The sequence below is a fragment of the Pelophylax lessonae genome (genome assembly GCF_965119305.1).
Source record: "Pelophylax lessonae genome assembly, chromosome: 2".
Classification (NCBI taxonomy): domain Eukaryota; kingdom Metazoa; phylum Chordata; class Amphibia; order Anura; family Ranidae; genus Pelophylax; species Pelophylax lessonae.
In genome coordinates this window covers 683,012,502-683,038,388 of record NC_138769.1, presented here as the reverse complement: position 1 = coordinate 683,038,388, position 25,887 = coordinate 683,012,502, and the positions used below count along the sequence as shown (strand labels likewise).

At 43.7% G+C, this 25,887-nt stretch overlaps 1 protein-coding gene across 1 annotated transcript in view; it reads left to right on the top strand.

Annotated features, from left to right (window-relative positions):
• Positions 1-1,331: 1,331 nt before the first annotated feature.
• The window catches only part of LOC309548251 (zona pellucida sperm-binding protein 4-like), a gene marked incomplete at its 5' end in the record, with an annotated part of 86,596 nt that continues 62,040 nt past the window's right edge, over positions 1,332-25,887 (top strand). The window contains 3 exons of the mRNA XM_082248200.1: positions 1,332-1,455; positions 7,272-7,468; positions 23,196-23,292. Coding sequence (XP_082104326.1) covers positions 1,332-1,455; positions 7,272-7,468; positions 23,196-23,292 — 418 coding nt within the window. The remainder of the gene's footprint in view (positions 1,456-7,271; positions 7,469-23,195; positions 23,293-25,887) is intronic.

The following is a 25,887-nucleotide window of genomic DNA, read 5'->3' as shown; positions in this document are numbered from 1 at the left end:
GCTCCCTTGGGAGTAGTGCTACACTTCTATTGTCCAATTATGGTAAGCCTGTGCGAATTTTACCCTCGGTTTCCTGTTCTTAGCTGACAGGAGTGGCACCTGGTGTGGTCTACTGCTGCTGTAGCCCATCTGCTTCCAGGTTCAATGTGTTGTGTATTCAGAGATGGTATTCTGCATACTTTGGTTGTAACAAATGGTTATTTGAGTTACTGTTGCCTTTCTATCATCTTAAACCAGCCTGCCCATTCTCCTCTGATATCAACAAGGCATTTTAATTCGCACAACTGCCACTCACTGGATATTCTCTCTTTTTCGGACCATTCTCTGTAAACCCTAGAGATGGTTGTGGGGGAAAATCCCAGTAGATCAGCAGTTTTTGAAATACTCAGACCAGCTTATCTGGCACCAACAACCATGCCACGTTCAAAGTCACTTAAATCCCATTTCTTCCCCATTCTTAAGCTCGGTTTGAACTTCAGCAAGTCTAGATGCCTAAATGCATTGAGTTGCTGCTATGTAACTGATTAGTAATTTGTGTTAGGGTTTTATAGGGTTAGGCATTTTTTGATCCGCTCTGGCACTTTTTTTTTTTTTACGGACACGGATGACACTTGTGTCATCCGGTCCGTACGTCCGTTTATCATCCCATCCGTTTGCGGATGATAAATGGAGATAATGCATGTCAATGGGATTGTGGATGTCAGCGGATGATACCGCTGACATCCATTTTTGCGTCCATTCCGGTTTTTTTAAACGGAAGAAAAATAGGGTTCTCTTCCATTCCAAAAAACGGAACTGATAGGAAAGGACGCAAATCGGATTTCAGTGGATGGTCATCCGCTGACATCCGCAATCCCATTGACATGCATTATGTCTGTTTTCATCTGCAAAAAAATGGGATGAAAAACGGACATACGGACCGCCCGTGTGAAAGGACCCTTACAAAGCATTTGAACAGGTGTACCTACTAAGGTGGCCGGTAAGTGTATCATTTTATACAATGTTCACATTTATAATAAATGAGGCACCGGTAATGGTCACATACCACCAACCCTGTCAGATGAGAGAATTTTCCTTTAAAAGAAAGCTGTACATGTCATGAACTATGGTTCCCGGGGGTTCCCTGAAGGCTGGCTATGACAACATTGGTCTGTTACTGAGTAGCCTGTCTATGCAGTCTATGGAAGAGTTAACTGCAATCCTGCTCAGGTGATCTGTACTCAACACACTCCCAATATAAGAGACCAGGGAGCATATTCTGTAGCTTAAAGTGAGGAGTTAGGATAAAGGGAGCCATGGCTCTAAGGGTCCTAGGCATCATATATTGTGCAATGACTGGGGTTTTTAGCGCTTTGGCTGTACAAGATGAGGATCTGGATGTGCAGTGTGGTATGGAGAATATGCAAGTTGTCATTCCAAGACGCATAAAGCATGACTCCAAACTTCTGATTCTACGTAAGTTTCATTTAATAACAAACTAGTATATTTCATAATTGTTGAATATTCCTTTATTTAAAAAAAAAAAAACTGTTGATTTTAAGGGGAACATTTATGTGTGTGTTTATTTTTGTCTTTCATGCATCTGAGATGTACTGTTGCCCCAAAAGTAGCATGTTTGCATGGGTGTGAGGGGTTTTCTTTTGTTATATATTGTCACATTGTGGCTAAGACATGAGAACTTCCCCTTTTTTAGTGTGTGTGTGTTTGTTTTTTAGTTCTGAGCACCTTATGCTGCAATGGCAGCAGATGAGTGTACTGTTCATATGCTGCGGTTGCGATGCTTTGCACCTGCAGAAAAAACGATCCAACATGTCATTTAAGTGAATGAGGAAGCATTGCAAATGCCTTGGTTGCTTTATTTATAAAAAGATGGCAACCACCCCAATTATTAACTCGCCTTTTACAGTAAGGTGCACATAGGACAACGACCAATACAAACAGACAATTTCCCAACGTGCTTGCAAAAAAAAAAAAAAAAAAAAAGCTAAATTGACCCTGTCCAATAACTCGTGTTCTAAATGGATGGCTTGCTTGCACGCTTTTTTTGCAAATATGTGAAAGGCGCAGTGCCAAGGCTCCTCCTGTATACTGCGGTCCTTTAGGCTACATTCACACCGGCGATTAGGGCAGGCGCAAATAGCACAGGCATCAGATTCCTGCTGCGGCTACGCTACCTGCGTTGGTTGCTGCTGGACACCGTATCCCTAATAACAGGTGTGAATAACTTGCGCGTGTGTGTGTGTGTATATATAATGCATAATAATAATAATAAAAAATAAAAAAAAAAAATATATATATATATATATATATATATATATATATATATATATATATATATATATAGCTATATAATATATATAGCTTTTTTTTTTTTTTTTTTCTCAGAGGATAGGTGCAGGAACTCCCTCTTTTGGACTTACCCCTTGTCTCCGCCCCTACCTACCTCCGTGAACCGTTCCTTGGTTCCACCCACTACCCACCTCCCAGTACCATCCCTTTTAGAAAATACAGAACAAAGTAACATTTGTGGTACTAAGTAATTTGTATGGAATTTGTTAATGATAACAAAAAAAACAGTAGAATAGATCCCCCAGCAACAATAGATCCAGCCAGAAACAATAGGCCCTCAGCGGCAACAACAGATCTCCCAGCAGCCAGCATCAATAGACTGCTGCCTAAACAGTAGATCCCTCCCAGCAACAACTGACCCCTCAGCAACATAAGACCCACCCCAGCAACAATAGACCCCCCCCCCCCCCCCCGCAAAACGAGATCTCTTCCAGAGACAATAGATCCCCAAGCAGCCACATTAGATATTCCCAGCAGCAATGAATCCTCCTGCAGGAATAGATCCCCTCCAGCAACAATGGGTTCCAGCACTCCTTGCCATTTACATACATTCAGGGCTGGAGGTGCCGGAACTGTGTTCCCCTGAAAAAAAGCTATATATATATATATATATATATATATATATATATATAGCGCTTGCAATAATTTAAATTAAGAATAAAATATCATAAATTTAAAAATAACCATAAAGTGCAATGGTGGTAAATATATACTATAATCGTTGAGTGCAATCATGCTACATCCAAACCGTATTAATTTCTAAACAAAATGCAATTATAGTGATCAATAAGAGCAGAGTGTTCAATATAAGGTGCAAAATAACAAAAACAAATGTCCACAATGTGACAGTTCAATAAATGATAAATAATGTATTAAGTCCAAAATCGGGTGCAAAAGTGCTCAGAAAGGTGCTGTTGCCAAAAGGGCTATAGGTGCTCCACACGGTGCAAAGTGCCTCGAATCTCCTTAGGGAATCCACTGACCAGAGCTCATGGGTCAAAGGAGCCTTATGATAAAGTGGACCAATAGACATCCAAGTGGAAACACAGAAAATTCCCTTCTCCAGTGTCACTCAAAAAAAAAAAAAGGATGGATCAACATGGTGAAGCCCACATAAAAAATTGTTTATTTGTTGGAAGGTAAAATGACACTCACAAGGAAAGATAGGATATTATCATGTAAAAGACACAGATCCACATAAAAAGGCGATCCCATAATCCTTCCAGGAACGCAGCCGGCCATTTGTTTTTGTTATCATTTTGCACCTTTTATATTGAACACTCTGCTCTTATTGATAACTATAATTTGCGTTTTGTTTATTATAAATTAATACGGTTTGGATGTAGCATGATTGCACCTTATGCACTCATATTATCAAAGATTATAGTTTATTTAGCACAATTGCACTTAATGGTTATTATTCAATTGGTACTTTATTTTTAATTTTATTTAAATTATTGCAAGCGCTGTTTTTCTGTACATCCTATTTTTCTGAGTTTTTACTTAGTGAGCAGCAGCTGCAAATATACACTTCACAAATTTTTTCACATGCATCATATTTTGTAGTTCTGAGCGCGGGTTTATAACGTGTGTGTATGTATGGATGGATGTATAATAAAAAAAAATTTTTTTTTTTTTGAGTCCAGATAATGCATTAAGGTTAAAAAATCTTCTGCCTTTACAACCAGTTTAAATTCGAATTGGTTTGCTTTTGTGGTCACCCAACGCCTCCAATATTATGAGGCGTTGATGTGTCAGGAGTTGTGATCTGCATGGTTGCTTCACCTCTGTTCACATTGGGCAGATTTGACATGCCAAATCAGAGCCTATTGCTGGCAACCGCACTGTCCAAATCGTGCAACGCCGACTTTGCGGCACCACACCGATTCCCGAAAGTAGTTCCTGCACTACTTTTGGCAACTTCAGATGCAATTTCAACAGACATCTGTGCATGAACCCAGACAGATGTCTCTCAAATCGCCCCTGTAGTCGGACTGAAATGCCAGTTTGAAATTGTGCGGGTTCAGCTGAACTCGCATGCATTTTAAACCTGCATACAGTGTGAACCTAGGCTCCAGGTCAGTAACTCAAGTAGAGCTGCACAGTATTCCCTTCACCTCCTTCCTTTTTTTTTTTTTTTTTTTTTTGGTCTGTATTCCTCTCAAGATCTTATTTCCCTAAGTGAGAGAAAAGCTATCCAAAGAGGACCCAAATCTCCAATAAATGTCTGACAGAGGTCCTAGTCATCTTTACTCCTCCAAATTTGTTGTGTACTACAAAGCCCGGAAAGCAAACCTTGCTTGACATTATGCTATATTCCAATCAGTGGATTTTGAGTGAGGGGTATCTGGTGTAATATAGATCTAGGTAATTTCTCATTAATGATAGATTTCAGCTGGTGTCTTGGCTTTCCATGTGTTTTTGAACCCCCCTTTCTTCATGTGTTAAATACTTTTTTTTTTTTTTTTTTTTTCCCCTATGTCATTCAATTTTACTACACATAACTTAATCTCTGAACGTATTTGTTTTTTTTTGTATGTATGGCTTGCATGCGCTGTTACTGACATGGTGAAAATCTTGTCAATAGCAACTTTAGAAATATATTTACCTAGAAAAATTGTGACGTTTTTTCAATAATTTGTTTTACCTGAAAAGTAATGCTCTCAACCGCCATGGCCTGTTTGCACGCTGACCACGCAAGTCTCCATTGCCAAGAAAAAGCATGCTGAAGCTTGTTTAAAGTTTGCTGCACAATATTTAGACAAGCCTGTGAAATACTGGGGGAAAATAGTCTGGTCAGATGAGACCAAAATTTAACTCTTTGGATTTAATACGCTGGCGGTCAAATGGCACTGCTCATCCCCATATAAAACAGTGAAGTTTGGAGGTGGGAAGATCATGGTGTGGGGCTGTTTTTCAGCATACGGTACTGGCAAACTTCATATCATTGAAGGATGAATGGAAAAATGTACCGAGACATTCTTGCTAAAAATCTGCTGCCATCTACCAGGACAATGGTGGAACGAGAGTGGACCTTTCAGCAAGACAATGGTCCCAAACACAAAGACAAGGACACTCTCTCAATTAGCTTCAAAGAAAATAAAGCTGCTAGAATGGCCCAGCCAATCACCTGACTTGAATGTAATAGAAAATCTATAGAAAGAAATAAAGATCAGAGTTCATAGAAGAAGCCCATGGAACCTTGAAGACTATGTGGAGGAAAGGGCCAAAAATCACACCTGAGCAACGCATACGACTAGTTTCCCCATACAGGAGGCGTCTTGAAGCTGTCATTACCAACAAAGGATTTTGTATGAAGTATTAAATACATTTCAGTTAGCGTGTTCAATACTTTTCCCCTGTCATTCCATTTCATTACATATAACTAAATTTCTATACTTATTTGTTTTTGTCTTTGTATGGATTGCATGGCTTGTTAACGACGTGGTGAACATTTCATGTCAATAGCCCCTTTTAGAAATGTATTTACATGGGGAAAATGGTGACGTGTCAATGGCGGCTCCCCCATAGCATCGGATGGCGCATGCTTTGTGGACTTGCCATCAGATTCATACTATTACCCTATGGATCCAATATCCTTTTACATTGGGATTTTTCCTCGGAATACCAAGATTATCCCTTCTAATGCTTGTGGAGATTATTGCTACCCAGAAGCTTTTTATAAAGAAATATTTACCTCTAGTACTTTCCGATATCAATGGGACCCTCCCTTTTCTAAGGACTCCCTCATACCTTAATTGAACACAATTACAGGCCCACTTATTGGGGTGGGTACTATGCCCCTGTATCTGAGTACTATATGTAATAGTTCATGATACTATTTGAATTGATAGTATCTCTTGCTTTACCACATCCTTGGTGGATCCACATTTGTATGCACCAACCATCCCCCATTTACCAGCTTTTTACTAATTCAGTGGTGAGATGCTCCTGAAGAAGCGGCATCGTGAAACAGGTTGACTTAACACCTTCATTACCACTAAGCATCACGGCCATGCTGATATCCCCAAGCCCCCCCCCCCCCCAAAAAAAGATTTTTGGTATTTATCATTATTTCCTTGGGGAATTTTGCTCTACGACCATAGTTATTAGGGTTTATGGTTTTATATTATGTTCATGTAATCATGACTTTAATAATGCTTTTGTCTACATATGTCTCGGAGTTGAGTTTGTTATACATTGTATGTAAGGCTGCATTCAAACCTGGGCATTTTTCTGATACAATGACAAATTGCAGAATGTGCATTTCAGATGCAATTCATTTTAATGGCACCTAAAACACTGTGTGGTTCTGACGTGTAAAAAATCGTACTGCAATCAGCATTGCCTGAAGCTTATAACTCAAAAGAAGCTCCTGATCCTTTTTGGGCAAGCTTTACAAGATGCGGTTTGAGCTACACTTGTGGCAGAACCGCACTGTTTTTTTAGGTGCCATTAAAATAAATGGCATCTGAAATTTGCGTTTGTGCAATTTGTCGTTTTTTACTAGGGAGTTTTAAAATCGCAGGCGTAATTGCTGCAATTCTGCCTACAATTCAAATCACCCAGGTGTGAATGCAGTCTAAGGCCCCTTTCACACATATGGTCTTTGTCCATTTTTTTCATCCAACCGTTGACGGATGAAAAACTGACGTCCATGCATCTCTATGTAAAAACTGATGACAACGGATGATCATCCACTTCCGTCAATGTCTGTTTTTTGGAACGGATGAATGCCCTATTTTTTATCCATCAAAACAAAAAACGGATGAAAAAAACTGATGCAAAAACAGATGCATTGTAGAATTACTACTTCTATGAACTTGAAGGGACATCTCAACCCATATGTAGGAGCAGGAGGAAAAACTGATGGATGTAATAAAAACTATTTTCTGTTGTAACCATTTTTTTTTTTTTTCCAGACAATGTCTGGATTCTGTATAGTGTGCCTGTCTGGATTCTGTATAGTGTGCCTCAAAGAGTATTTTATTTTTCAGATAAAAGGGGAAAAATGGACATCTTGCAAACTGACGCTTCCTGCAGCCTTTGGGTAACCCAGAAACCAGATGGCTCTGTGATCGTTGGAACTGCTTACGAAGGCTGTTATGTCACTCAAACTGTAAGATCCTACAAGCCTTAAAACAGATGTATATAAATGATTCAGGAGTCATTGTGGTCTATATGCCAGGAAAAAAAATAATTATGGACCACCACTGGCACTCACCCAAAGGATACCAGCAATGTTAATAGGGCCTCACCAGGTACTCTTTAGGGAGTTCTCAGACCAGGTCCTTAGCTCCAAGAAGAGTTAGGCCCCTTTCACACAGGCGGACCGTTCAGATCCGCCTGTTCGTTTTTTGTTTTTTTTTTTGGCGGATCTGAACGGCCCCCCCCATGCATTCCTATGGGGCAGCGGAGACATGTCCGCTGACATCTGACCCGATCCGATCCGTCAAATCTGGACGGATGGAAACCCTTTTTTACATCCGTCCAGCGGATCGGATGAGAACGGACCGACGGTCCATTCCCATCCGATTTCCTTCATAGAGATGCATGGGGAACTGACAGCCATGTCTCCGCACACAGCCCGGAGACACAGCTGTCATCATTCTGCTCAGCGGGGGATCGGCGGCTCGATTCCCCCGCTGAGAAAAACGGCATCCGTCCAACGGACGGATAGTGTGGAAGGAGCCTTAGGAAAAAGGCTATGCCACAGCTGGGACCTTGATAAACCTCAGCTTGAACTAGTAGAACTGCTGCAGGGAGGGGGGGGGGGGGATGGGTTGAATCTCTCCAACAGGAAGGCCCTGCTATTCTAAATATGGCTGTTTATACACTAGACATGTGTGGTTCGTTCCAAATGGAATTTCAGACCAATTTTTCGTTATATGGAAATTTGAATGTATCCAGATTTAAAATTGTAACAAATTTAAATGAATCTTGCATTCCAATCGAAATCAAATTGATTTTCTAAAGATTAAAATAGAACATGACCATCTTCTAAATTTGAATAGAATCCAAAACCATGGAATCCAAAATAATTAAAAATAGAATAATTATGTTCTTTATATTTTATTCTAGTCTCTATTTTCTATCTTGATTTTTCTATTCAAATTCTAATCCATTTGAAATCTAGGAAGGTGGTTACATATTCTTTCTATTTTTATTCTATTTTGTTTTCTATTCTAATCATTTCTATTCAAAATGCGAAATTCTTAGATTAAGTTATTTTAGAACTATCTTCCGAAATTTAAATTTTAAATAGAAAATAATTAAAAAATAGAATATAAAGCCAAAAAAATAGAAATAATGAGTTATACCTCTTCTGTCAGTGCCATACTGCACTATTGCCCCATCGCAATCTGTCGGTGTACTATTGTCCTTTGCACATCTTTTGCAGTGTGCCTGTGCCCCATGACCATCTTTCGCAGTGTGCACCAGTGCCCCATGCAAATCTGTCAGTGTAGAATAGAATTTAAAACAATGGAATAGAAATGCAATAGAATATAACTCAACCATCTTTGAATTTGGAATAGAGAAGCATAGAACAGAAAAAATAGAATATGACTGTCTTCCGAATTTCGAATAGAATTAATTTGACTAATAGATGAGAATCCAGAACAATGGAATACAAAAATATAGAAAAAAGAATGGACTATAATAAGAACACAACCATCTCCAGAAATTCTAATTTTTGAATAGAATATAATATAGAATAGCGACAAACTACAGTCAATAAAAAAATCTCCATAGGCCTTGCGAAAGTATTCGGCCCCCTTGAACTTTGCGACCTTTTGCCACATTTCAGGCTTCAAACCAAAAGAAATAAAACTGTAATTAATTTTTTTTTTTTTTTTTTTTGTGAAGAATCCACAACAAGTGGGACACAATCATGAAGTGGAACGAAATTTATTGGATATTTCAAACTTTTTTAACAAATAAAAAAAAAAACTGAAATTGGGCGTGCAAAATTATTCAGCCCCCTTAAGTTAATACTTTGTAGCGCCACCTTTTGCTGCGATTACAGCTGTAAGTCGCTTTGGGTATGTCTCTATCAGTTTTTTGCACATCGAAAGACTGAAATTTTTGCCCATTCCTCCTTGCAAAACAGATCAAGCTCAGTGAGGCTGGATGGAGAGCGTTTGAACAGCCGTTTTCAGTTCTTTCCACAGATTCTCGATTGGATTCAGGTCTGGACTTTTGACTTGGCCATTCTAATACCTGGATATGTTTATTTGTGAACCATTCCATTGTAGATTTTGCTTTTATGTTTTGGATCATTGCCTTGTTGGAAAGACAAATCTCCGTCCCAGTCTCTGGTCTTTTGCAGACTCCATCAGGTTTTATTCCAGAATGGTCCTGTATTTGGCTCCATCTTTCCATCAATTTTAAGCATCTTCCCTGTCCCTACTGAAGAAAAGCAGGCCCAAACCATGATGCTGCCACCACCATGTTTGACAGTGGGGATGGTGTGTTCAGGGTGATGAGCTGTGTTGCTTTTACGCCAAACCATAACATTTTGCATTGTTTCCAAAAAGTTCGATTTTTGGTTTCATCTGACCACAGCACCTTCTTCCACATGTCTGGTGTGTCTCCCAGGTGGCTTGTGGCAAACTTTAAAGGACACTTTTTTTTTTTTTTTTTTTTTATGGATATCTTTAAGAAATGGCTTTCTTCTTGCCACTCTTCCATAAAGGCCAGATTTGTGCAGTATACGACTGATTGTTGTCCTATGGACAGAGTCTCCCACCTCAGCTGTAGATCTCTGCAGTTCATCCAGAATGATCATGGGCCTCTTGGCTGCATCTCTGATCAGTCTTCTCCTTGTATGAGCTGAAAGTTTAGAGGGACGGCCAGGTCTTCATAGATTTGCAGTGGTCTTATACTCCTTCAATTTCAATATTATCACTTGCACAGTGCTCCTTGGGATGTTTAAAGCTTGGGAAATCTTTTTGTATCCAAATCCGGCTTTAAACTTCTCCAACAGTATCTCGGACCTGCCTGGTGTGCTCCTTGTTCTTCATGATGCTCTCTGCGCTTTAAACGGACCTCTGAGACTATCACAGTGCAGGTGCATTTATACGGAGACTTGATTACACACAGGTGGATTCTATTTATCATCATTACTCATTTTGGTCAACATTGGATCATTCAGAGATCCTCACAACTTCTGGAGAGAGTTTGCTGCACTGAAAGTAAAGGGGCTGAATAATTTTGCATGCCCAATTTTTCAGTTTTTATGTTAACAAAGTTTGAAATATCCAATAAATTTCGTTCCACTTCATGATTGTGTCCCACTTGTTGATTCTTCACCAAAAATTACAGTTTTATATCTTTATGTTTGAAGCCTTGAAATGTGGCAAAAGGTCGCAAAGTTCAAGGGGGTTGAATACTTTCGCAAGGCACTGTATGTTTGTGAAAAAACAGATGTCACTGTCTAGATTCAGATGGAAGATCCCAACTGCTAGACAGAGTAATCAGAGATGTCACTGATAACCAGCCATTCACAATGGTGTCTGACTCGGATTTAAGCGGTTGATGTCCATGCTTGAGCCAAGCTACACACTGAAGAGTGAGAAGTATTATCGAACCAAAATGCTGGCAAAGCTACACCAAAAGGTAGTTGACAAAGTAAAGGCTATGCTGCACCCAGAGAATGCTGGAAACTTGCTCTCATTCACAACTGACTGCTGGTCAGGACAAAAAAACGGAGCCAGAGTCACTACTCATTCTTGCATGCCACTTCATCGACAGCAGATGGACAAAGGCAATTGGTATTGAATACAAAAGTGATACAAGGATCCCACACAGCTGAGTACAATAGAGAGAGGTTTCTAGGCATTCTTGAAGAATGGGGAATCAACAAAGACCGAGTGATGCTTGAAAAACTTGGAGACAGTGGAGCAAACATGCCTAAAGGCGTGAGGCTTGCTGATACGTCAGACCTCTGTGTCATCATGGCACACAACACCCTCCAACTTTCAAATGATGGTCTGTCAAGCCAAAGAGCTTTGCTTGATATGTTTTGAGAAGCATGAAGAGATTAAACATGTGCTTGCAAGTCTTTTGAATCCTTGCTACAAGAACCATGCTTTCTATTCTGATGATGTATTTGCGTAAGGTGAAACAATGGCTGACAGAACATATGGAGGTGCAGGAGGTTCCTGCAAAAAGAACCCACAACACTACTTTTATAAAGAGCAGCATGCTGAAAAAAGACAAATGTCCAAAAATACGTCAATGAACAGAAGAGAATCGGCTTCGTCGTCGAATTGATCAGGACATTTTCTCAGATCGCCTTTCAGGACAGCACCTGGAGAGAGCGCAGCTCCACCCAATCCACAGGAAACACTGCAAATAAAAACTCCTCCTCTTCCACCATGCCTCAGTCATTTGTGTTTCCTCCGCCATGGTGGAAGCATTGCAGGAGCTATGTGGAAAGGGCTGCACTCTCTCCAGGGGGAGAGAAGGATTTATTGCCCAGTTTTGTGTTTGCTGTTTCAGCTTGGAGACCATCCCAGCTCCCCTCCCTGGAGTGTCAAAGGGGGTATGCTCCGGAGCCTCTCACCTCGTTCGCTCAGGGGAGCTGAAACCCATCGGAGGATCCGGTCCGGGCGTCAGAGATCCGCGCTTCGGCCGGTCGGCGGGCGGGGAGCCGCTTTTGGCATTTGAATCTCCCGCACTTTCGGGCTCTGATCCCGGGGACGCGCGGCGTCACTTCCGGTGGGGGCGTGGCGGGGTTTGCTCCAACCGCAGTACACGCAGGGGTCAGAGGCAGGTCACGAGGTCGGCGCTTCCGCTTCCGGTCCACAGAGGAGGACGCGGGAAGCGGTATTTAAATGGAGAGATCTGCCAGCAAGCTGCACTTTTCAACAACATGGAGGAAAAGTCTGCAGCGACGGTGGAAGCAGGCACCGCCAGCGCCGGCCAAGCTCAGGTAGGAGAGGTGCAGTGGTGCCTCTTTTTTCTTTACTGTGTGAGCTTTTATTGTGGGGTTTCTTCCTTCCTCCTTTGGAGCCTGCCCTGTAGACTGAGTAACTGTTCCCAGTCTAACAGGATACATATGCATCTGGGAGTCTTTTCTTCTGATCCTTTTTGGTGTGGGTCACGATTTTCTCCCTTGCAAGAAATCACTAGGTGGTGGTTTTCTTTTATTTGTGGTTATTGGGCTTTCATGGTGGCTTTTTCTTTACTAGGTTAAAGCCACAGTGAAGACAAGAGCCCCAGCATCAAGGAAATGCCCTTCATGCAGGAATCCACTCAGAGATTCCTGGGTGAAGCCACTTTGTAAAACATGTATTGCTGACCTTGTGAAGGAAGAGTCTAGTCAGCAGAATAATGAATTCATATCTTCATTTAAAGAACTCACAGACACCCTGTCCTCAGTTCGTTCCCTGTTATCCAGGACGCCACAAGTTCTATCAGATTCCCAACAAACGGGTGGTACATCTTCCCAGCCGTCTACTTCTAAGTCTGCAGTGTCAAGTGATTCAGAAGATGAGGGGGAGAGTGCTCTCTGTTCCATCAGGGATTCAGAGGAGGAAGAGAAGGAAGAGGTGGCTAGTTCTTCCAGATACAAATTATCCTTGGAAGAGGTTGAGGAGTTGCTGAAAGCGATTTACACCACGTTGGAAATCGCAGAAGAAAAGGTGCAAGTTTCACTTCATGACAGAATGTACCAGGGCCTTGAACAGACAAAGCGCAGGGTTTTTCCTGTTCATAAAGTCCTTACTGAATCTATTGAAAAAGAGTGGAAGGACCCAGAGAGGGCCCCTTTTTTTTCTCTAAATCCCTAAGAAGGAGATTTCCGTTTGAAGAGGATACGGCGCACCTATGGAACAAAAAGCCCAGAGTGGATGCTGCTTTTTCTCAGGTGTCTCGCCGCACGGATTTGGCGTTCGAAGACATGGGTGTTCTGAAAGACACCATGGATAAAAGGGCAGATTCTCTCCTTAAAAAGGCTTGGGACTCCTCTACGTCTAGCCTTAAGCCGGCCATGGCCTCCACGGTGGTAGCCAGAAATCTTGAGTGCTGGCTCGAACAACTTAAAGGGCATGTGGAGGCTGGAACAGCAAGGAAAGATCTCCTGGATTCATTTCCGCTGCTCCTAAAGGCAGTAAAATATATGGCCGATGCTTCTGCTGAGTCTATCAAAATGTCTGCCAGGTCAGCAGCCCTTGTCAACTCTGCCAGGAGGGCGGTCTGGTTGAAAACCTGGACAGGTGATTCAGCTTCTAAGGTGAAACTCTGTGGTTTACCTTTTGCCGGTGACTTGCTTTTCGGGCCTGAATTGGAAGCAATTCTTGACAGAACGGCGGATAAGAAGAAAGCCTTTCCATCAAAAAAATCTCCTCCTAAGAAGAGATTTCGTTCTGTTCAACAAACCAACAGAGGTCGTGAACAAGATCAGAGATCAAGATGGACCTCCCATAAAGGCAAAGGGAAAGGTGGAGTCCTCTTTAGACCACCTGACCAGGCCAATAAAAGCAAGTGACAACAGTCTTCCAGTGGGAGGAAGGCTGTTATGGTTCCTCCCACGTTGGGAAGACGTATCCGCAAGCCCCTTTGTGAAGAATATAGTGGCTCAAGGATACAAACTGGAGTTTTCGGAGACACCTCCAAGCAGATTCCATGTTACTCCCCTTCCAAGGGATCCGGAAGAGGCTTCCTCAATGATGTCTCTTTTACAAGAGCTGATTCAACAGGAAGTGATTATCCAAGTCCCCGAGGGGCAACAAGGCCGTGGGTTTTATTCTCAGATCTTTCTAGTGAAAAAACCCTCAGGCAAGTACCGAATGATCCTAAATTTGAAAATCCTAAACAGATCAATTCGGTACAAGCACTTCAGGATGGACACCATTTATTCAGTGACCAAACTGTTGTCCCCAAACTGTTTCATGGCATCCTTGGATCTGAGGGACGCTTACCTGCACATCCCAATAAATCAGGAGTGCCAGAAATTCCTAAGGCTGGCGGTCAATCTCGGGGAATCGGTCTGGCATCTGCAGTTCAGGGCCCTCCCCTTTGGCCTCTCATCTTCTCCAAGGGTGTTTACCAAGGTAATGGCGGATGCCCTAGAGCCATTAAGGCTGAGGGGTATTTCAATTGTCCCTTACCTGGACGATCTGCTAATTTTTGCAGAGTCCAAGAGCCAGGCGTTGGTACACCTTCAGGAGACTCAGGACCACCTAGAGAGTCTGGGGTGGCTCATGAATTTGGAGAAATCCAGCTTGATTCCATCTCAGCAGATAAAATTTCTGGGATACAGAATAGATTCGGTCCTCCAGAAGGTGTTTCTACCTCAAGAAAAGATCGAGAAGACTCAGAACGCAGTTGCTCGATTACAAACCAATCATCAGGTTACTGTCAGGTCGGCCATGGCAGCTTTGGGCTTACTCACAGCCGCTATCCCTGCAGTACAGTGGGCAAGACTGCATTCCCGTCTTCTCCAGAGAGACGTTCTGCAGAGTTGGTCATACCCGGAACATCTGGAGAAATCCATCAGAATCTCCACGAAAGCAAAGAGATCTCTGTGGTGGTGGAGGAATTCCAGAAATCTGGAAGAAGGTCTGCAATGGACTTTCCAGACGAACAAACATCTGACGACGGATGCCAGTTCGTGGGGTTGGGGAGCCCACCTGGAAGGCCGGACGATGCAAGGGACATGGTCCAAAGCAGAGTCCAGGAAATCATCCAACTGGCGGGAGTTGAAAGCCATCCTTTTGGGTCTTTGGTCCTTTCAACAGACAGTCAGGGGCCATCATGTGCAAGTTCTGTCGGACAACATGACAGCAGTGGCCTACGTGTCAAAGCAAGGGGGCACAAGAAGCAGACAGCTATCAGATCTGGCAATACAGCTACTCTCCTGGGCGGAGAAAAATCTAGCCTCTCTGACAGCGGTGCATCTGAAGGGGTCACAAAACCTTCTAGCAGATCTGCTGAGCAGGAAAAAGGTGTTGGAATCAGGAGTCTGAATCAAGAAGTATTCATGCAGATCGTGGAAGTCTGGGGTCTTCCCCAAATAGATTTGTTCGCTTGTCAACAGAACACCAAAGTCCAAAGATTCTTTTCCCTACACAGGGAGGATCAGGACTGGGGCTTGGATGCCCTAGCCCATCCATGGGACTTCCGTTTGTCTTACGCGTTCCCTCCATTCCAACTGATTCCGTTGGTTCTCAAGAAGTTCAGGGAAGAAAAGACCAACTTGATTCTGATTACACCTTACTGGCCAAAGAGACCTTGGTTCGCCCTCCTGCTGAATCTTGCCTCAGAACCTCCCTGGAAGCTTCCGTACAGGAGAGATCTTTTGACACGGGAACCTAGTGTACCCAGAACTGGACCGCTTACAACTGACAGCGTGGTTACTGAAGAAGACATCTTGAGAGCCAGAGGCCTGTCAGAAAAAGTTATCTCCACCCTTCTCTCCAGCAGGAAGAAGGTGACTAGGGATATTTACTTGAAAGTCTGGAGAAAATACAACTTTTGGTGTTCCAGCAAAAATTTTGAATTAAAAAATTTAATTTCAGTGCTTGAGTTCCTCCATGAGGGAATGGAGAAAGGACTAGCAGCAAGTACTTTAAAGACGCAAGTAGCGGCACTTTCAGTTTTTTTCGAAAAGACTTTGTCCCAAGAGACTCTAATCATTCGTTTTTTTCAAGGCATTAGCCCGCAATAGGCCAATAGCCCTTAAAGTATTTCCCAAATGGGATTTGACCATTGTGTTACAAGGTCTAACTAAGTTTCCTTTTGAACCTTTAAAAGAGGCTTCCCTGAAGAATTTAGTTTTGAAAACTATCTTTTTGATAGCAATTACCTCGGCCAGGAGGATCAGTGAGATCCAGGCCCTCTCAATTTCAGACCCTTTTTTGACAATTTTTGCAGATCGGGTAGTCCTAAGAACGGACCCAGCCTTTCTTCCAAAGATTGCTTCATCTTTTCATAGATCACAAGAAATTGTCTTACCAACTTTCTCCTCAGCTCCTAGTAATACTCGGGAAGAATCCTTTCATACCTTGGATGTGAGGAGATGCTTACTTCAGTTCCTCCTGGTAACTAAGGAATTTAGAAAGACAAATGCATTATTTGTCATCTTCTCAGGGTCCCGTATAGGAGAAAAAGCATCAAAGAGCACTTTAGGCAAATGGCTCAGATGGGCAATTGAACAGGCTTATGTAGCTCAAGAAGAAGAACCTCCAGAAGGCATCTTGGCGCATTCTACAAGGTCTGTGGCAACCTCATGGGCTGAAAGGGCCGGTGCTTCGCCTGATCAAATCTGCAAGGCAGCTACCTGGTCCAGCTATTCAACCTTTATTAGACATTACAGGTTGGACTTGTTGTCAGCTCAGGATCAAGCCTTCGGCAGAAAAGTTCTGCAGGCAGTGGTCCCACCCTAAGTGTAAGTTACTCGCTTATCCTCTCCAGGTGCTGTCCTGAAAGGCGATCTGAGAAAACCTTAGTTACTTACCGGTGACGGTATTTCTAAGAGCCTTTCAGGACAGCAGCAGCTACCCCCCCTTGGTTTTGTTTATAATATAATTTGTAAATGTTTAACCTGTGGTAGTTTATGTTTTCCAGCATGTCGGAGGCTACTCTATGACTGAGGCATGGTGGAAGAGGAGGAGTTTTTATTTGCAGTGTTTCCTGTGGATTGGGTGGAGCTGCGCTCTCTCCAGGTGCTGTCCTGAAAGGCTCTTAGAAATACCGTCACCGGTAAGTAACTAAGGTTTTCTGTGTTTTTTATTGGGGCCTCATGTGGAGGTTTCAATTTCTTCTGAATGTGCAACAATGAGCCTGGATGATGAACTTCATCTCTATTTGAAAGAAGCTGTAATTGACAGAAGAAGTCATCCTCTTCAGTGGTAGAGAGAAAATGAGGCATGCTACAAAAGACCTGCTTCCCGTGCTAGAAGATACCTCCTCTGTCCTCCCCTCCTGACCATGTTTATGAAGTTGCAGCATTGTTTGAACAAAACAGAAGACCTTTAACAGGTGACCATGGACATGAAATGTTCTGCTTTCTACATTATAATCTACTCAACTGGGAGTATTGAAAAGAGTAGTGTCCACTCCAATCCAATGTCTAGCTTTTTTTCTAGCAGTTTTGCACTGACTGAACTGCATTAGTTGCAGTCAGTGCCTTACTGCAGAGGTAGTCCTGTTCCCCCTGACGCCAGTCCATCCAATCCACTGTATGTGTATTTTGTGTAGCTGTTGTTGCCTAGCTTTTTTTCTAGCGGTTTTGCACTGATGACTGGACTACAGTAACATATTGCAGCGTGTGAGTCCACTATTGCAGCACTTTTATCATAAAAGTGATGCAGTAGTGGACTCACACACTGAAATATGTTACTGTAGTCCAGTCAGTGCAAAACCGCTAGAAAACTAGTCAGTTTATGCATTAATGCACAATCAAATGTCCCTGGAATTGAAGTTTTTATGCAGTTAAGGTGTGAACGAGCAGTCAATGTTGCTAAATAAAGATTAACATGTTTGTTAAGAGATTCTGTCTTTTTTTTTTTTTTTGGGTAATTTTTACATGTGTGAAAATCGGCCGAGACCGATATGCGATCGGCAAAATATCGGCAACAAAAAAACAATATCGATAGATCACTAGTGACAGGTACTCCTAGTGACAGGTACTCTTTATGGAGGGATCGGGGGGTCTAAAAGACCCCAGACCCCTCCACTGCACTTCACTGTATTCAAAATGCCAAAAACTGCAATTTTTGAATGCTGTCACTTTTGAAATTCGGCGCCTTTAGCCGCTGAGTAACTCGGAAGTGACGCCATGGATGCCGCTTCCGGGTTACATCATCGGAGACCAAATCGAATCCGGCTTTGATCAGGACTCCAACCAGCCGATGGACACCTGCCAGTTCTCCACACCTGGAATGTGAACTGCTGAAAGCGCTGAGACCTGCGTCTCGGCCCAAGTCAGGATCTCGGCCACTTCCTTGGCCGCCTGGGCACTCCTGGTGCCCCCTTGGTGATTGATGTAAGCCACCACCGTTGCGTTCTCCGTCTGCACACGCACAGGGCGGCCCCGAAGCCAATCCGACCAACAGGGCAAACCTAGTCTGATCGCTCTCCATTCCAAGACACTTATCGGTAGAGAGGATTCCTCCTCCGACCAAGTGCCCTGGGCAGAAAAATTGCCCAGAATGCCACCCCAGCCTGACAGGCTGGCGTCCGTGGTGATCACCGTCCATAACGGCCGGAAAGATTTCCTTTCCGTAGAGCCGGAGACTGGAGCCACCACAGAAGATCCGCTCTGACTTGGTGGCTCAAAGATATCATCCTTTCCAAGGACTGAGGATGCCTGTCCCACCTGGCCAGAATCTCCGCTTGCAGAGAACGTGTGTGGAACTGTGCAAATGGTATCGCCTCGAAGGCTGACACCATCAATCCCACTGACCGCATGCAGGTCCTGAGCGATAAGGATTCGTTGTTCCTGAGGGACCTGACCTCGTTCTGTAGAGTCCGGAGTTTGTCCTCCGGCAGGAAGACTTTTGCCTGGGCGGAGTCCAGAACCATCCCCAGGTAAGGGAGGCGAACAGGAGACAATGTCGACTTCTGAAAATTGGTGGTCCACCTGAACTCCTGGAGCATCTGAACTGTGGTTGACAGATCTTGCAACATACTGGCACTGGAACTTGACCTTAACAGGAGACCATCCAGATATCCAAGGATTGCATCGAAATTGGATCTTGTACCCCGACCGAATTCCTGAACCCATGTGTCCTGAATCTTGGCCAGCCAAGGTCCTGGAAAACAGCGCAGATGTCCCCCCCCCCACCCCGGAAACGGGTGAGGGCGTCCCTTCGGGTCGAGGCGGACTGGGCCGCCATGCCAGTGTGAGCGGCTTTTGGCTTGCCCGCCGAAGGCTTCTTCTGGCCACCAGAGGCCTTGAAGGATTTGTCACTGCGACCGCAGATAAGCGGGAGACTAAAGCGGCCTCATCCAAGGCTGCGTCACACAGGTATAAAACAGCCTGAATAATCTGGTCCACCATCTCCAAAGTAGCAGGAGGGGCGGAATCAGCCACAAGGGTGCACCTTAGTCCACTCCATCACAGCCTGAGAGACCATTACTGAGGCAAACATGGGTTTCATCAAGGAACCTGCCACCATATAGGAGTGGCGGGTAAGGGATTCCACCCGCCTATCCGCCGGGTCCCTGAACACCGGGAAAATCTTCCGCGGGCATCAGAGTGGCTTTGTTCAACCTGGATACCGTGTGGTCCACCTTGGGGGCCACAGTCCAGCACGAATCCGTCGGAGACGCAAAGTGATAACGGTACTGGAACCGCTTGGGTACCACAAAATTGCGCTTTAAATTGAGCCATTGTTCGTTCACTGTTTCGTGAAACCCAGCGGGACAGGGGAACACCTGAACCGACTTCTGGGTTCTGCTGGTCCCAGAGGAAGACCGCTTACCCGGCGGGTGGGGCTCATCTTCTAAATGTAGCGTGTCTTTAACAGAGCTAATGAGCGCAGACATTGTAGCGCGTTCTCTGGCCGACCCGGAGGGGGAATCCTTCCCCTCCTCATCCGACTGAGACCCCTCAGGGGGTACACTGTCCATGGCAACCATATCTAGCTCCGAATGAGAAGATTGAGAGAGCCTGGGCCTTTTCTTAGAAGCCCGCTCAGACATCAACAGATCCACTTTGGACGCTAAAGTCGCAAGTGCAGCAGTAAGTGAGACTTTTGCAGAGGATTCAGGAGTACCTGAACCCTCCACCAGAGCTGGGGGGAATTTGCTATCCTGGGACTCCATAAAGCACACTTAGAAATTTTATGGCGCTGGCCCTTTAAATCGGCGATGGCGGCGGTTCCCACCGCAATGAGTGACTAGCCTGTGCTACGAAGCACTGAAGGATATAACTGCCAGCAGAGATAAACCCGAAAAAATTAGCAGAAAAGCCCCCCAGAAGTGTATCTATACAATACCACGCTGCCAACTCGATCTGAGTGCTTGGAGAGAGGAAATGATGTCACGCCACTAGAGGCCGAACATAGGTCTGAGCCACAAGAAAATGGTTGCAAATGTAAGTCTATGGAGGAGGAGCACATAGGGAAATGCATTGCCCACACTAAAGATGGTGCCGAAAGGGCACCAAGCATTACAGAGAAAATGGCTGCTGCCCTTACATGAGGCCAAACAGCCTGCCCACACCCGAAATGGCGGCCCCGTGATTTTACACCGCTGCGACCCCCCACAAACATGTCTGTACCCCCCAAAACGTTGCACAAGCACCACAAGGGACACAGGGACCCCCGCAAACCCCCCACACCGCGGCAGGACCGCTATAGCTCCCCCACAGGGACCTTTAGGGACATACGGGAACCATACAGACAGACTTGAGGGGGATATCACAGACTCCAAACAGACTGCCATCCCCATAACAAAGGCCCCACATACACCCCCCCCCCCCCCCGACAGAAAATGGCATAGAGAGAGGGATAGCATGGTACTCACCGATCCAGCGAAACCGTGGGTGCCGCTCTGTGATGGAAAGCCTCCCGCTCTGGGTGGGGGTGCCGTCAGCCGAAGAGGACGCTAGCAACATGCGGCGTACCGCAGTTGAGACATCCTAGCGAAGTAGCCACTCCACAGTCTTTGTCCCCGAGGACAGGGACAGGTCGTTTGCGAGGCCTAGGCATACGCATAGCCTGCTAACGCTCAATGGTAGGCTGGGATTCCGTAAGGCTCTAGTACAACCAGTGCGATTCCCAGCCCGCAAATGCTGTAGTTTTCCAAAGTCTGACTAACTAAGCGCAGGAACAAATAAAAAGCTACCAGTGTAAAGACAAATCACTTGGAAGAAATAAAAATGAAGAAAGAAAAGGCTGAGACTGCAGCCCCAGCCAAGGGAAGCCTGCCTACTCTTAACTAGGCAAAAGACAAACTGAGTTGAGAATGCTGCTAGCAAGGGGGTATTGGACCAGAGGGACAGCCCCCTATAGGTGTGTCTATGCAAAGTTAACAATCTTCTGCCTAGCTTACTCCTGTGGATAAGACCAATACCCAGTAGTGAAGACTGTATGAGTGGGCGGCGACAGTCAGAGGACTTAAGAGAAATTGAATTTGAATCTGTTTTTGGATTCAAATACTTTATTCTTCTTATGCTTCAAAACAAATGTAACTAATTTTATTTAAATATCGAATCAAAACGAAACTAATTTTATCGTCCTGCACATGTCTATTATACGCCTCTCCATGCACCTCCCCAGAAATTGGCTGGAGCACAATCTACATTCACGCTGCTCATTTGACATTCCTGTCCACTATTTTCCAGAAACCTCTACAATGCAGGGGGAGGGGGAGATTAAACCTGCAGTCTTTGAGATCCAGAACAGCCAAAAGCAATCCATAGCTGCTCCTAAAATTACAGAAGAGCCAAAAAACTAAGTTTATTTTACATTCTGTCAAGTTCAACCTATCTAGGGGGATGATGCAGGGGTTATAAATCGCAAAGCTAACTTCCTGTACAGTTCTTTGAAAACTGTCAAGTGTCTGGTCTTCATTATCAGCAGCATCGAATTATAGATTTAGTTTGATATGGCACTGTATAGGAAAAAAGGCCATTACACCAGTTTTCATTGGTAGACACAGAGCTTAAATATTCCTAACCTATGTGCATACTGCCAACTACAGGAGGTTTTGGACACTATGTAAACCAGGGATCAGGCCCTAGCAACTTTCTCAACATCTGGAGGGCCACTATAGCCCAACCCTGCTCTTCGTGCATGCTTACAAACTTGCAAGAATAAGGTAGTACTTAGATTTTTTACTTAAAGGGTAACTCCACTTTTGTGGGGGGGGGGGGGGGGGAAATAGCAAAGGAAAAACAATATAGCGTATACAATTTAAATCACAATACGATTTGTGTCGCATGTTATTTAAAAATTACCTTTCCTTTTCAATCTGCAGCTGTTGTAATTTTCTGAAAATGGAATATGGCTACCTGGAGCTGTTCTGTACACAGAATGTGTACTGGCCGCCCCCCCATAATTTCCTGCTTGTGTGATTGTCTCACTAATTTCCCCAGAAGTCTGCCTATACAAGTCAGATTTCTTGCATCCCCTGCAACAAAAAATGTAATTTTTGGTGATACTCCCAATAGGAACATGTCTAAAGGGATCCAGGCCCAGCAGCTTCCCTCATTAGATCCCTGCAGCTGCCACAACTGATAGATAATTATGAAACCACTCCCATTCGCCCACTCAGCACAGAACAAACCATGATTTCTTCAGAATAACAAAAGGTAGGAATCTGCAACAAAGTTTGTAAAACCCTTTTAATGTGCATGATCACCCAGAAGGGAATGGTTGTGGGGTGTTTTTTTTTTTTTTTGGGCAGTTCTGGTCCTGCAATAGTGCCTCATGGTGCCTGACCCTCGAGTACCTAAAATACCTGGAGCTATTGGCGAAATGTTCAGAGGCAACTTCTGCCCAGTTCCCCTGTAACACTCTTTTTCAGTGGAGATTTCCCTCTTCAGCCCAGCATCAATGGGAAATTTTCCTCCACACTTGTTCCCTAGCCACATTGGGGAGTCAACCTCCCAGATGTTGGCTAGGATGCAAAAAGACTAATAGCCCCTGTGCTTTGACCCCCTTCAAACTATTCCTGGAACATTCTTCTAACAGCAGACAGGAGTAATCAACCACCACATTTTAAGAACATGAGACCTGAATGATGGGCTACAGCTCAGCTATAACCATTACCCATTGTAACACAATGCGTAATATGAGTAGGTGGTGACTTTCAGTGGCCTATTTAGTAATCTGTAATATTTTAATCCAAAAACTTTTCTGGTTATTAATATATTAACTTATCCTTAGGACAGGGACTTTGTAATGACTCTCGGCTTTCCAACAAGACAAGATGGTGGGAAGAAAGTAATGGTAAGGAAAGGGCTCAAGTGTTCTATGGAGTCATGTGAGTATCTGGGCCAATACATTAACTTGTTTACGGTTATAGAGAATTGCTTTAAAAGTCCTGACATTTATTTTTAGTAAGGTATATTTGCTCCAGTACCCTTTCACCAGCAAGAGAGCCAGAGACTGTAACTGCCAATCCTATTTTTAACATCTTTGAAAATGGCACTTTTTTCCTGGCTTTTATGGCAACCCCTTGCTTTATTATATTGACCTTCTTTTTTTTTTTTTTTCTTTGGACGTGTACAAATTTGAAAAGCGGATTTGTAATTTATTGAAGCTTGCTCTTGATTAGTGTATTAAAGCAAGCAATTTAACATGTCAAGCAACTAGCATTTGCTGAATAAGTAGGAGATGGCAACCTCCAAAATTTTACTCTGGTAAGGTCCCACAAGACTTAATTTATAATTTACCATTGGAGAGCCTTGCATCAGATTAAATGGCTTACTCGTTCCAAAAGAGTAGTTTAACACAAAGCCTTGGGGCCCAATAACATCTTTACGTTTTAATGGTTCTTTTTGCATGCTACCAGTGGTGTGTGTGGGGTTGTTTTTATATATATATATATATAATGTGCCACGACCCACATATCATGCAGTGTGGTTGCTTTGTTAGTGTGGTGCTGTTTAGAATGACACTGCCCTTATGGATCACATGCGTAGTTGAAGACTTCCTCTCTCAGCTCTGTCTGCAGGATGTCCACTGCTGGCTCTGTTTACTAATGACAGTAAGTAGGCAGTTAAGCTACTGATGTGTATTTTGGATCCTGTTCTATTTGGGTGCTTGTGAGACCTAAATGCATTGCAGAGAGGCCTGGCTTTTTTGGGGTGCCTTGGTGCCTATGCAGTGGCCCTTGATGACTATGCAGTGGCCCTTGTTTTCATGTACTGCACAGATCAGCCCCCTGGTACTCACCCTGAGACCTTTGTGTGTTTTTCTCCCCCCCCGCCCCCCCCCCCCCCCTATTCCCCTACAGTTGAGCCATGTAATGAAACTCTGCCAATTTAAAAGTGTGGTAAATGGGTAATATCTGGCTACCAGTGAATGTCTGTCTGTAAGGAACAAACCTACCATTTGATACAAGAGGGGGGGGGGGTGCTCGTGAGTGGCTTCTAAAACAAGTCTACCCAAAATTAAGAGTGATCTCCCTTCCCCTTTTTGTTTGTGCTTGATTTTTTTTCAATTTGAAAAGCAGTAAATAAAAGGTGCTGTAAGAAGGGTCTATATGCAATCTGCCATTATTGATTTTGTATTTAAAAGGTCGCACTAGGTCATAGATCGCAACCAATTGCCAGCCAAGCCAATGTATCCAGCGATAAAGGTGTCTCCTACTCGTCTTGTTGGTCAAAATACTTTTAAAGTGGGTGTAACGTCAGAGTTTTTTTTTTTTTTTTTTTATCTTGATGTATTCTATGCATTAAGATATAAAAGCCTTCTGTGTGCAGCAGCGCAAAATCCCCCCCCCCCCCCCCAATACTTACCTGAGATCCATCTCTATACAGCAATGTCTACAAATGCCTCAGGCATTCGGATTGGCAGTGACACAGCAGCAGCGCCAATGGCTCCAGGTGCTGTCAAACTGTTAGCCAATTGGGAGAGAGGGGGTGGAGCCGTATGGCAGCTCTGTCTGAAGGGATACACGGAGCTGCAGCTCTGCTCTGGTGCCCCCCATACAAAGTTGCTTACTGTGGGGGTACTCAACAGAAGGGAGGGGCCAGGAGCTCCAGCTAAGGACCCGAGAAGAGATGAATCTTGGCTGCCCTGTGCAAAACCATTACACAGAGCAGGGAAGTATTAAATGTTAAAACACCTCCTCTACAATCACTTTAACCCTATTTTGATCAACTAATTGGGGGGGGGGGGAGCTGCTGCGACTTCTGTACATGGACTCTGTTTTTCCAAACTTTATAAAGATCTCTCTGCACTTTACTTACCAGAGTGGCAATAACCTCTAAAGTTTTTCTGGTCCCTTCCAAGATTGTTAGTCTTTCTTCTGATCTTCAGATGATGATGCTCCAAGTCCAGACCAATGTACTGCAGTCTCTAAATCTGACAGACTGAGCTGTCCTAGTGTTCAAGACTCATGTACAAGTGTAGGTTGCTGCTATGACCCTTCAGATCAGACAACTCCATGTTACTATGGCAATACAGGTACCATTTTTTATCTGTTTTTATTGAAAGTTGAAAATGCATATAACATGAGATGACAATGACATGTAAATGGGACTGGACAACTCGGAAACAAGTCGTGAATAGTATAATACAAAGTAATAACAGTAGGTTATAGTTACTTGATACAACACAAGATGACATAGCATTTTGTGCATCTTAAATATGTAGGTGACCATGGTTCGAGCCCACTTAAGTGGGTCGTATATAAATCAACTTTCAATTATTATCTTTCAGTGAGAACATATCACAATGTTTCTATCTAAGGCATAGAGACCATTAGACGGCAATTATCAAAAAAAGAGTAAGACTGGAAAAGGGGGGGCATAGGGAAGAACATGAGACCCAGGCGTTGTAATGGGGACCACCTTGTTCAATCCAAGGAGAAGGGGTATGATTAATCATTGTACCAGGAAGGTCAGAGGTA